At 36.3% G+C, this 13,113-nt stretch overlaps 1 protein-coding gene across 1 annotated transcript; it reads right to left on the bottom strand.

Annotated features, from left to right (window-relative positions):
- Positions 1-314: 314 nt before the first annotated feature.
- On the bottom strand, positions 315-12,758 carry LOC113233419 (PAX3- and PAX7-binding protein 1). Its single transcript, XM_026468549.1, has 10 exons — positions 12,707-12,758; positions 12,418-12,548; positions 10,755-11,018; positions 10,201-10,342; positions 9,869-9,973; positions 9,120-9,261; positions 7,248-7,437; positions 6,341-6,464; positions 2,711-2,911; positions 315-535 (listed from the first exon to the last, which is right to left on the bottom strand). Exons 1-10 carry the CDS (start codon positions 12,756-12,758, stop codon positions 339-341), a joined length of 1,548 nt encoding a protein of 515 aa, XP_026324334.1. The 3' UTR covers positions 315-338.
- Between the last annotated feature and the right edge of the window lie 355 nt (positions 12,759-13,113).

The raw sequence follows: 13,113 nt of genomic DNA on the forward strand, positions 1-13,113 counted from the left end.
GTGAATTCAAAATCTGCAGTATTTTTAGAATTTGGAAATTATTTATTTTATATCTAATACATTGTGGCTGCATACGCTTCTGCCTTTTATAATATTTTAGTTCGAGTTATATTAACTAATAAAAGAATAGCTGACAATCTGTTAAAAAAACAACAAAAAAACCGCCATTTGCAATATAATGTGTGTTGTGAAGCAATATTTATTCATACAAGAAATAAATTATCGTTGTATCTATTTCCTCGCAAATGTGCGTACCACGAGCGGTGAAAATTTCAAACCTCGGGTCTTTAAACTTCTAACTATCTCTCGTTAGTAATTTCTTTTTTACCGCCCTTAATTCACAATGTACTATTTATTACCTGATGTCTAACATAAGGTGCCAGCAGTTTGGGCAGGCAGTCGGCGACGTACGCGTCGGTGTAAAGTGTGGGCTCGCGTCTGCGCCAACGGGCGAGCTTTGCGCACACGCCCGTTAGGTCGCGCCAAGCCGGTAGGGCGTCCGCGAACAGAGAAGCTGACATTTGTCGGATCGCTTCTGCAATTGAATAACTAGTTTCAGAGCTACATTTTTCTAAAAAAAAACGCACACACTCGTAGCCCCGCACTAGGTAAACCCTGTATCGCGGGTGGTTTGGACACACGCATAGACAACTACAAATTACACTAAAAACTCATGAGAGAAATAAATGTAGACCATTGAAATATTTCTACCGATCCGGGAATCGAACCCGGTACTTCTGCATGGTAGACCAGCATGGCAACCGTTCGGCCATGGAAGCAATTGGCAGTACAAGATTACAGTAATAATAACGAACTATTTAAAATAATAATTAGCTGAAGTCGATAATAATAATAAAAATGGAAGTAAATGGTGAAATTACAGGCACATGGGACTTGTCAACTTATGTATCCGGGTGACGGGCGCAGTAGCAGTGCCCTTCAGATCTTTGCGATTTAAAGTTCTGAGTGGCACTGCAACTGTTATGTACAGGCGTGTAGCTTACTATCAGGCGCACAACTTATTCGTCCCGTCACTAGATATTATAAAAAAAAAGTAAATTACTTTACTACTTCGCGGACCAAGTGAAGATTAAATCGTCCAAAATACCTGCGCTTTGTCAAGGGAGTGTGGGTAATTAACTGCATGAAATTCAACACAAGCGCAGCCTATTATGAACGAACCTTGAATAAGATTGCTGAGTAGCAGGTAATTTCATTTTATATAGTTACTATAGTTCATTTCAGGTAGCATGATTCCAGTGACGTTTGAGATTTGAAGTTTCAAAAGATGTAGTGATGTAAAATCGAATGAAAAAAAAAACGATTTATTAAATATCTTATCGAGATAATTTGTAACGAAGGGAGAATCGATTTACATGAAATAATTTAGAACAAATAACATACGTAGTAGAAAGGATTCCATTATTATGTCATTAACTTATCAAGAAAACTACACAATAAATAAAAAAATCAAGAACAACCAAATAAAAGGACACAACAAAGCATAAAATCCACTGCAACGAAATGAAAAAAACATCACGCAAAGCTCAAAACCAAAAGAAAACGACCCGCATACAAGATGTATGTACTCGTATTGACGCGAGATACAAAATAAACAATTCGATTTATAGATTTTATGGTGTAAATCTCTATGGATAAAATATTCCGTTTTACGCATCAAGTAATCGGGGTAATATATATTTATCTTTATCATTTAATTTTCTTCCTACTTTATATACTCTAATTTTTATTCAAAATTACAACTGCAACAAATATTGTTTGTTTTTGGTACATTATGACATTTACTATTTCTTTTTGTAACCTGGTTGTAAAATTAGTTATAAATAGTACGCGTGCAACGTAAAAATTGGAAGTGTCATAGGACTCATCCTATGTGAAATGGACTATAGGTTTTATATAATGAATAAGTCATAAAACAACCGTATCTGCGCGTTATCTGTAACTTCACTTGTGGTTTTAACTCTTGAAAATGATCGAATACACAAAGAAAAGTTCCTTCAACCCGACAGGACTCCAACCAGTGTCAGTCGCCTCGTAGCCACACTGGTTCGAGTCCAATTGTATTTGTTCCCTTTATTCCCAGTAGTTCTATGTACTCAGTTCCACGTGGAACAATTGTTACCTTAAAAATATCACATCGATCTTAGCATGAATAATACTCGTAATAACTAACTAGTGGAGTACTTTCACAAAAAATACAATGTCATGGCGGTAAAAACACATCTTGGTATTTAATAAAAATAAAACTAATTGAGGCTATCAGCACAAAAGGGATGCAAAGCATAATCAATTTCACTTTTTACAATATGACTTCAAATAATGCTAAAGTACATAATTGTTATATTTGGATGCTGTTTTCATAAAAAAATAATAATTATAATTGATCGTATATGATTACCATGTATAATTAAATTTATTTTTATATTACTTTATTTTTTTATATTCAGATTACAAAGATCCATAAATACATACGCCATAGACTAACATACATAATAATATAATAAAACACTATTTATTTACAAATATGGACTGCGACGTGTGACGCAACGTGGGTGTCCGGTAACCGTTCTCGGAATACTATGAATTTGGTAAATTTTATATCCCTCTTTTATTTAAATTTATCTTCACACCACTTTTACACTGATAGTCTCAATATAAACTTTGGTTAGTGCAGGGCAGCTCCGCAAACCTTTTTCGAGTGCCACGTGCTGGTGCTCCGCCGGCGGCAGGTCGTCGTCACTGGAGTCTCCGTCGCGATGCCTGGGCGCCGCCCCCGCCGCAGCTGCCGCGGCCTCTCTGGCCAGCCGCCGCGCGCGCCGTCGCCCCTCTCGCTCGGCCGCACGTCGAATCTTGTCCTCCGTGTCCACAGGCTTCGCCGCGCCGGGTCGCGCTAACGCCGTATATTCATTCGTTAACCAAAATATCTTTGGAAATGAAACAATTTTTTGGACTTACATCGGGTATACTTGTATTTTTTTTACCAACGTTAATAACTTCTATGAATATAATGAAAAATAGGATCGTTTGCATTACACATATATTGGACAACTGGCTTATGACTACGATCTCAGTCAACCGTGACCATGGGACCTGTTAAAGACCCGAAACGTTGGTTTGTTGGTTTCATATCCAATGTGTGACTTCCTGCCAAGCAAGCGTTTTTTTTTGTAATAAACTAAATAACCGATTAACAAGTAATGGTTGTTACTGTTTATACCCTTTCTTAATAATTGTTATTTATAAATGTCTACTGTATAGTTAAGCTTCGAGTAAGATATTACATTGAGTACAAATACGTGTGCGTTTTTTTCACACTACCTTGAGGTAACATGTGTTATTGTCACACAAGTCTAAGTAGCATAAAATGCACGTAAGTAAATATGAGGAACAGCAGTCAAAGTGAAAAAAAACATCTACGTCACTATTATTATTACTTAAAAAAAATCCAAGAATTTAAAATTTTCTCCAAACATTTAAAATTATTCCTTATAAATAAATAAATAACGCACACACTCAACATAGCCCCGCACTAGGGAAACCCTGTGTCGCGGGTGCCATGGACACACACATAGACAACCACAAATTACACCCAAACTCACGAGAGAAATAAATGTAAGCCATACAAACATTTCTCCCGGCCCGGGAATCGAACCTGGGACCTCTGCGTGGCAGTCCGGCATGGTAACCGTGCGGCCACGGAGGCAGATAAAATAAAAGAATAAAAGTTATTATAATATTAAAGAATTTTTCAATGACAAAATATAATTTATAATGTAATTTATTTGAGATACCTCCAATATCCTTCTCAATTTATCTTATGCATGTACAATTGTAATGATTTATTTAGCATGATCTCAACTTTATTTTATTACTTTTATAATAAGTAAATGCCATCATCACTTTGCTGTGCCCATACAGGGTGTCATATGTACATTTCAAGCCACTGTACATAAGTGTTACAATGCAGTAAATTAATAAATTAATAATAGTAGTTTATGTGACTGTTACATTTTGAAAATCATTAAATACGAGTGTGGGTTTGTTGGGCTTGGTAACCGACTTAAATAGTATTTATCTACACACATAATATCATAAACCCTCTAGGATGTGTTCAGGAACCGCATGTCATACAACCGTAGTTTTTATTCAACTCATAGACAAACTAGAGTCGGCCCCAAACTAACATATCGTTCGATATCAAGCTTAGAGGATGGGAAAAAAAATAAAGAAAGGAGCTGCCCTAACTACGGAATGGCACGTTCATTTATTTGTAGTTCTAAACAAAAATTGAACGAACAAATGGCGGACTTCTTTAGTGTCGTACCATAATCTATCGATAAGTCATTACCGACATGCAACCATTTCATTAAAGTAGATCAATATTCCATTTGGAAATATTTTAGGTTTTATGGGAATATCCGGGAATGTCACATGAAATTTTGAAATTATTGTTTTGCGTTTACAAATACTCAAACATTACGAAAACTGAATTTGCACAGAAAAATGTAATTTGAGAGTATATAAAAAAAGATAAAACTTTGAAATATAAATCTGGAGAGGTCCTATATATTTCTGGTTAGAAATCATAAGTTCAAGTAAGGTCAAGATTCATATGTTCATAGCGAATTTTTTAAACAGTTTCCAAATCGTGTAAGCTTTTATGTATTTATGTATTGGTATAGAATTAATATCAGTGACTGAATTAAGTAAATCTTTAATACTTCCATTTAATTTTGGAAATAAATGAAAGTAGTAATATTATCAATAATAATATTATTATCATACGTTTATTTGTTTAAAATATGGTACAACAAGAGATGTAACAAGAGACAGTGTTAGTATAAACATGTTTCGCATATATTAAATAGCATGCAAATGTCTAATTATACAATGTCAATTGACTACTATTGACCGAGCGCCTTTGATTTGTGCAGAAAAATCGACACTTCTACAAATAGTCACGAGCGATTGCGAGTTGTGACAAGCCACGTCAAACGAGCTCTAGACACGTTAGCGCTCGCCTTCTCGGTCAGCTAGGTGAGAAACACCGAACGATGGCAAGGCAAGGCCAAGGGAAATAGGCTGTCTATACACTGGTATTGGTTATATACCCGGCAATGTTGGACCAACATGGTCATTGTATTGCTGGTTTTATAAATAAGATTTTTTAATAGTTAGAGTTGTCAGTCTAATTATGTTCAAAGTTATGTTAAAACTTGACTCTTCAAAATGAAGCTAATATGTAAAGGTGGTCTTTGATTCATTTTTTATTTGTAGGTAAACTTGAAATAGTAAAAATAATAATAATAAAAATCTCGTAGTGAATTATTTTAATAACAGAATATCGATAATATGTACGCTTCCAAGAACAACACCATCAAAATAATCGTTAACAACAATCATCAAAATATACAAACAAACAGGCAATCGGAAGAAACCAAAGCAAAATTTGGCAAGATTTATGAATAAACTACTGAAATATGTCTAATTACACGAGATATTTGGGCTTTTGTGTGATTTATACACAGAGCAATAACACGTGCCTGTACAATGTTATATTCGGTCGATTTTCGCTTTTTCTAATGCCACATTCCGTAACGCAGCGACGAATTTTTATTAATATTTAATTGTTGTTATTGTCAATGTTTGTGTCCATTTTATTACAATACATGCGAATAATTCAATAAAACACCTGGAAAACATTTGTTTTGACATTTGATGTACTTCCCTTTGACAACCGTATCATGTATCTCATGTACTGCGAAATGGACACAGTTGGCATTTATGATGACGTTACGTATTTTTGATTCCCGTGTTTGACATAGACCAATGTAATGCTATCTCTTTTGGTTTAAGACGGCACGCAATAGTTAAACAAAGATAATAACATGTTTATGTTTTCAACGTCAAAATGCATTATATACATATAACGTCTGATTTGTGTATGTCAATATAACATGTCCTCTAGTTTCCATAGTCTAAAATATCAAGTAACGTGTGAAATTTGTCAAAATTGTTTTCTATTGACATTTCATTTCGAATAAAACTTCATCATGACTGGTATTAGAATTGAAGTCGAAACAAATTATTTTGTTTCTCAGAGATGTTCGAAATTTGAATGTAATAATAAAATCGAATCCGATGTAACAATAATAACATTTTCACAGATAAGAAATTTGTTCTAACAAAATAGTTTATCTTTATCAACATAAAGATAAACTATCGTCGTAATTTGCGGTTTTTGAACACATCATAGAGGGTATATGATTTGTGTGTAGATAAATACTATTTAAGTCAGTTACTACGCTGAAGTACGTACCAGCGAGGGCAAGGACGTCTTGCGCCTGGTCGCGCAGATCGGCCCGACGTCGTTCGGTGAGGAACTCGCAGCGGCGCCGCGCTAGCGCCAACGCACGGGCCTCCAGCGCTTCCAGCTGCGGGAGCTGGTAAAAACCACACCGTATAGTTGACAACAAACCACGCTATTATTATTGTGAGGTCAAAAATTACAGGCTGGTGAAATTACAGGCGCATGGGACTTGTCAACTTATGTCTCAGGGTGTCGGGTGCAGTGGCAGTGCCCCTCAGATCTGTGTGTTTTAAAGCTCTGAGTGGCACTGCAACTGTTAGGGACAGGCGAGTCTCTTACCACCAGATACACGACTTGTTCGTCCCGTCACTTATTATTATAAAAAGAAATACAATAAATCCCACATGAAATCTCTCACTACTGAAAATTGTATAGTTGACAAAAGCCAATTTGAGAATTAAAAAAAAACTTAATGGATCTTATCGAGTTCTTAGGTTTTCGCGATTGTTACACATAGGAAATGAAACTTTTTAACTAACTTCAAAAAGAGGAGGGTTTGTGTATCATTGTATAAGAAATGAAACTATTTTTCCGGATTTAAATCGCGTATATTTGTTTTTTGAAACAAACCGACGACGTTTCGGGCCCTTTACAGGTCCCATGGTCACGGTTGACTGTCAACAAAAATAGTTTCATTTCCTATTAATGGATCTTATTGCGAATAATGTGATTATTTTTATTTACACATAATACTTAATTATCTTTTTTTTTAAATATAGTGGTTTCATTCAGTATTTTTTTAAATTTACAATTAGTGTCCTCTCAATTTTACAATTTTGAAATACGATACTATTTGGTTGTGCGTGTGAAATTATATGACTATGACTATGGTATTGACGTGCCCGTAGAACCTAACCTTTTCGTCTAGACACTCCACAAGGTCGGTGATATAGCCCCGCACGGCCTGCGCGCGTCTGTAGGCGGCGTCCAGTGCGCCGCAGCGCGCCGAACGTGACTCGCGCACGCGCGACGCATGCAGCAGACGCTCTTTGCAGGCGTCGAAGCGGGCCAACGTCGAATCGCGCTCGGTTTGCAGCTCGGCCAACCTGCATCGTGTATAACGGATGATTCCCAAAGTGGTCTATACCGAACCCCGGAGGTCCAAATCATATCTGATTTATTCGCTATAAATAAGGTAGGTACATTACAAATGTTGGTGTTCAAATCAAATTGATGAATTTAATCCTTACACTTAATTACAGTCAATAGCGACATCTCTAGCCAGGGCTGGTAGCTATAAAGGTGCCTAACTGGGTGACGAAATACTTTCTTATAGATTTCTCATAAATGGTGCTACGGCTAAAAAGTCGTTAACAACCAGGTACGAAAATCCGACAAACAAGCACATAGAAATATTTGTTGGCATAACGTCTGGCTCGGTTTGCTAGAAGACGCCGTTTCGAATCCGGTCGGATCGAAGAAATTTTTTCTAAGTGTTCGATCTTTGTATTAATAATTATAACGAACTTAATCCTATTTAGCTTTGGCGAAAGCATGCAAACATAATAATAAAATACAGTATAATATAAATTCATTAATAAATTAGATATGCTAAACCAAGATTAACATAGATACGGATCAGTTTTTATATTTGAAAAAAAAATCGACCACAGAATAAAATGATTTTTCTAAGAGCCATTTGCGCAGTTCTTTTTTAAAACTGATCAAAGGAAGTGATTTAATATGATACGGCAGCTTATTAAAAATCTTTCCACACATTGCGTAACAGTTGTTTTGGAAGTGTTTAGACTTAGGAATTGTGCCTAGTACTACTTTGTTGGGGTTTCTTAGGCTTCTAGCAGTCATGTTTCTAACCATGAGAGTGGAACCCATTTAGCAAAATCACGATTAACATTTTGGTTTTTAGTGACCTTTTTTTCACATTTGATTGCCTCGATTCCATGAGGCAGGCAACTTTAAATCTTTGAATTCAGTATTCTTACTTTAAAAATATAAAAAAATGTCGCCATGAAGCAAAACTTCCCCTCTACAATATTAAAAGTACTTTCGTTTCGTTTCAAAGTCAAATAATCTTTATTTGATATGTAAGCAAATTACACTTGAAATCGTCACATTGATTTTTTTTTAATTCTTCTACTCATTCGTAAGACAGATTCCTTTTAGAAGAATGAGCAAGAAATTCTAGATAGTTTTACACCTCGTAAATGGCAAATTTTGAATATCAATCGGAATCTCATTGTAGAAGCGCATACATTGCCCCTTAAAAGAATTTGAGACTTTGCGAATACGACTGTCCAGAACAGCTAGTTTATTTTTAATCCTCGTATTAATGTTATATCTGTCACTATTCTTCATAAAAAAGTTAATATATTTTTTAACATAAATAATATTTTCATAAATATAGGTACTATGACGTTAGTGTAAGAAACTTATCTCTCAAAGACACTCTGGGGCCCAGATTGTAAATTGCCCTGACCGCACGTTTCTGCAGGACAAAGATTCTGTTAATATTGGCGGCATTACCCCAAAATAATATGCCGTATGTCATTAAACTATAAAAGTAGCAAAAGTAAACGTTTAGTTATGGAAGAGTTCCACTCGCTTCACTTCTTCTTTAATAATACAAAATATAGGATACTTTTTATACAATTGCTTAAAAATAATGTTTATAAAAAATAACTGAAAACGTCGAAAGCAAATTAAGATCTGGTTCAAATTCGTGTCAAAAGGCGTAAATCACAAAAGAAAAATCATGTATTAGTCGAACCGTTTCTTTAGTGCGTCTACCAGTTCTGGCGCGGAGGTGGGCGGCTGGTGCGTTTCCAGCGCCAACGGGCGAAGATGCGCGGGCGCATCGTGCAATCGCGGCGGAGGCGGGGCTACGCTGAACGGGTTAATATCGCCGTCGCCTGGAAGTGAGCCAACTCTTCATAACAACCACTTTGCGACAATACAATCCATCGCGATCGTTGACTTCACAAAAATAAAAGAAAAACATTTGTTTTGTTTAATTATCTCATGACAAATATAAAATAAATATTATTAAATAAACAACTATTTAACCAAACATTTTTTAGTAGCAGGAGAGCTCCTTGTGAAAGAGTTCTTCCAGGGTAAAACTGCCACCTTACCTATTACTGCCGCCAAGCAGTAATGCCAGTATTGCTATGTTCCGGTTTTGAAAGGTAAGGGTGCTGTTGAAATTACAGGCACATGAGACGATTGTCAACTTCTGTCTCAGAGTAACAGGTGCAGTGGCAGTGCCCCTCAGATCTTTGAGATTTAAAGCTCAGAGTGACACTGCAACTGTTATGGACAGGTGTGTAACGTACCATCAGGCGCACGACTTGTTCGTTCCGTCACTTGATGTTATAAAAAAAAAATAAGGATACCAGAAATAGGTTCTTTATTTTATCGGTCCATTTAATAGCCCGTTTTCTCTTCGTACACTATGTTTAAAACATAAACAATGACATAGGAACAGGTATTCCAGGTGGAAATATTTTACTAACGAACCTGTAATATCGGGTAACGCAGTCATTGCCTTTTTAACCTGTTGCTCCTCCCACTCGTCCGGTTCACTGTCTAGTTCTTCGTTAGTCGGCGCCACAGCAGTGCCACCTGATAATAATAATCAAAATATCAAATTAATTTATTTCTTTGTTACACACAGCTTCTAAACGCACATTCTGAACCGCTTTAATACGCCTTGCGACATGTACGGTTTTCATAAATTTTGTATTTGTGAAAACTGAAAATGAAATTGTGTATTGCAATAAGTTGTGCACTATATAAAAAAAGTTGATTAACACATTAGTTTAAAAAATAAAGAAATATGTTCAACTCACGCTTAGGCTTGTCACTGGGTAATTCCAAGCCGCGGACCTCAATCCGGCCCTCGTCTTCGTCCCCGGAGCCGTCATCGCGCACCAACCGCGACCCCGGCACTTCAGTTGGCTTTATCGGCACGAAGTCGCCTAATTCGCGAGCCTGTAATTACGTTATACATATTGATGATCCGGATTTAGGAAAAAAAAGGTTTACGCGTAGTCGAATCAACATTTTTTGATACTAGTGCATAAAGAGAATAGTTAAGATAGGTGTTTGAAATCACATTAAATAATAATACTGAAGATCTTCGGTCTAACAGAGAGACATTACGTCTGCTATAATTCAAAAGTAGACTTAGCAAAATTAACTTATGCACCAAAACAGGTTTAAGTCTCCAAACGTGTAAACACATAAGTGGCATCAGGGACAAACCAAATGATTACGGAGTAATCACAATGTCTACTCTTGCAGCTCCTTGTGAAATTCTTCTCGTTCCCTGATGGCAATAGAGGTGTCGGCGTAAATAACGTAGTTCCGGTGACGGCCTGGCAGAGTCCCTCACCTCTCATACCTGCTGTCGGGACTTGCGAGCGGCGTGGATGAGCGCCGCATCGGGGATCACGCCGGGCGCCAGCGCGGCCCGAACCGATTCCGCGCGGTACTGGTGGAACCCCCTATTGTCTTCTTCGTCCCCGCTCTGCTCTTCATCAGAAATGTCCCCCGCCCCATCCGCTGCTAATGCCTCTCGTCCAGACAGGATCAGCCCTTCTAGAGACACTTTTTTCTTTTTCGGCTTCTCGTGGTTGTTCTCCGTTACGTCCATTTTCTCATTTTCCTGTGTCATTAATTTTTATACTTTTAATTCTAAACTTCATTACTAGTTCTAGTACATTAATAGTTCTGGTCCAATAATGTCATCGGAGGATTTTATTGGCAATAATGAACACAATCATCATCATCATCACCATCATCATCATCTTCATGAAATATTTGTTGTATCGAAAACTTGTTCATACAGAATTGATGTATCGTACAAAGAAATCTTTCATTGCAGTTTTTATTTTTTAGGTAGATACAGGAGCTCTGTACTGTAATTGCTTGCCTAATTATATACAATAACAATAAAAATATGTCACGAAATTTTTCGTTAAAATCAATATTTACCGAAATGTTTAATATTTAATATTGCGAAAAAAGATATAACTTAATATAGTAGTGAAACTGAAGGGAACTCAAAAATCTGCAATGATTCTTCGAATGCAGAAACAGAACGATGTAAACTTACCATTCTTATATATACACTGATTAAGCTATCTAAATAAGTTGGAAACGTAAACAGCAATATAAGACATGAATGTGAGATTCAACTTTGTCAAGGAAAGAGCCCATCTTTTTCCCCTTTATTTAATTTATGTTTGTTACTCTTCATCACATCAATAAAGATGTATTTTCTATAAAGGTAATAATAATAAAAGTAGTATCAATCTCATATGCTATTGTAAGATTATTTACTCGATGTAGTCTCGGTCAAAAACAAACAGTGGGACTGCGATATTGTGCTCTCTCTCCCACTTAGTGTTGAGCTAACATTCCACGTGCGCAAGCCCGTTATCGTTAAAAACAAACGAGTCACTATGTGCGCGAGGTTGGTGCAGAACCCTATAAATAATTTATTATCTGCTATCGTTTAAATATCGCACGCCTTCTTGATCTTACTAGTTTCAGGTTTTCAACATTGTTTTGTATATTTCATTTGGAATATGTTAAAAAATAAATTAGATGATAGCGTTTTTTAACTGCAGTAATGCACAGCCTTGCGCTTACACAATAGACCCGTCCCCTACTGGTAAACGATAGAGAGAGCGCAATACCGCTGTTCCGTTTCGATAATTTATAGCCAAGTCTGCAGCAAGAAAATAATATTACTATAGTTACAAAGTTGTGTGTTGTTTGCAGAAAAAACCTCAGGTCCTTGCAAGTCAGTGGTTAACTCCTCAATGGCAAGTTTTCACTGTTGAAGTCTGTGGTGAAACATGTGAGCTGCTACAAAGAATAAGTGTGGCAATCTTATAGGCTATCTATCTTTAACTCATTTTACTTCACGGCATTAAACATAATTTACACAAATTATGTTTAATGCAGTGTAAATGTTTGTCAAGTATAAATAGTGATCTGCATTAAGGCTTTGAAATTGATCTGTTTTACTTATTATAATATAGGATAGTGTTGTATACCTCATAAAGGGTATGGTCATATTTGTTATTATCACCGTCAGGCCGCCGGCGTTCCTTCTCGCGCCGCTTAGCGAGTCGGCTGCTCTGCTTAGACTTCTTCACCTTGAACACCTCTCCATCATCTTCCTCTACTAAAAATAAGAACAGAAATGTAGAGAAACACTATTTTAATAACCACTGCCTTGATAACCAAAATTTTGAGATATACAAGGTTTTCACATTGAGATCTCCTGCCTTTATGTTTACTGACCAACTAGGGACAACAGTCAGCCCATATCACATGACTAACCTAAACCTGTCGCACATTCACATATAATCGTTTGATTTGGATACTTTTGCATCCTAAATCCATACAATGTCTCAAACGTGCATCTGTTTACATCAATCATTTAAAAAAAAATGTAAAATGTTACTAAATTTGTTTGTAATGTGTGTAGCCGGTTATAACATCATACTATTCAGTTTTCGGCAAATCGAAAACTGAATAGTATGATTAAAATGAACTACCTCAAAATGTGCCATTGTTCCAACTAAATGGCTGCACAAATTGTTGTATACCAAAAAAGGACCAAATTATTTTCATGTTTACAATTGTTCATCTTTGGTGGTATATGGTAAAATTTTGTAAAAAAAACCAGTACTCTGGAAATAATAGGGGTTAAAGTATGAAATTGCCGATTTGTACTGAAAATCTAA

The sequence above is a fragment of the Hyposmocoma kahamanoa genome, unplaced genomic scaffold (genome assembly GCF_003589595.1).
Source record: "Hyposmocoma kahamanoa isolate Upper Pololo Valley unplaced genomic scaffold, ASM358959v1 78, whole genome shotgun sequence".
Taxonomy (NCBI): Eukaryota; Metazoa; Arthropoda; class Insecta; order Lepidoptera; family Cosmopterigidae; genus Hyposmocoma; species Hyposmocoma kahamanoa.

What these genes read in the sequence shown, in the direction of transcription:
- LOC113233419 (XM_026468549.1), bottom strand. Translation starts at nt 12,758, where the DNA reads ATGCAAAAGTATCCAAATCAAACGATTATATGTGAATGTGCGACAGGT. An exon ending in ACCCAGTGACAAGCCTAAGC is followed by an intron (nt 9,974 to 10,200) that starts GTGAGTTGAACA and finishes TATTATTATCAG; the next exon opens with GTGGCACTGCTGTGGCGCCG. An exon ending in TGGAGTGTCTAGACGAAAAG is followed by an intron (nt 6,465 to 7,247) that starts GTTAGGTTCTAC and finishes GGTTTTTACCAG; the next exon opens with CTCCCGCAGCTGGAAGCGCT.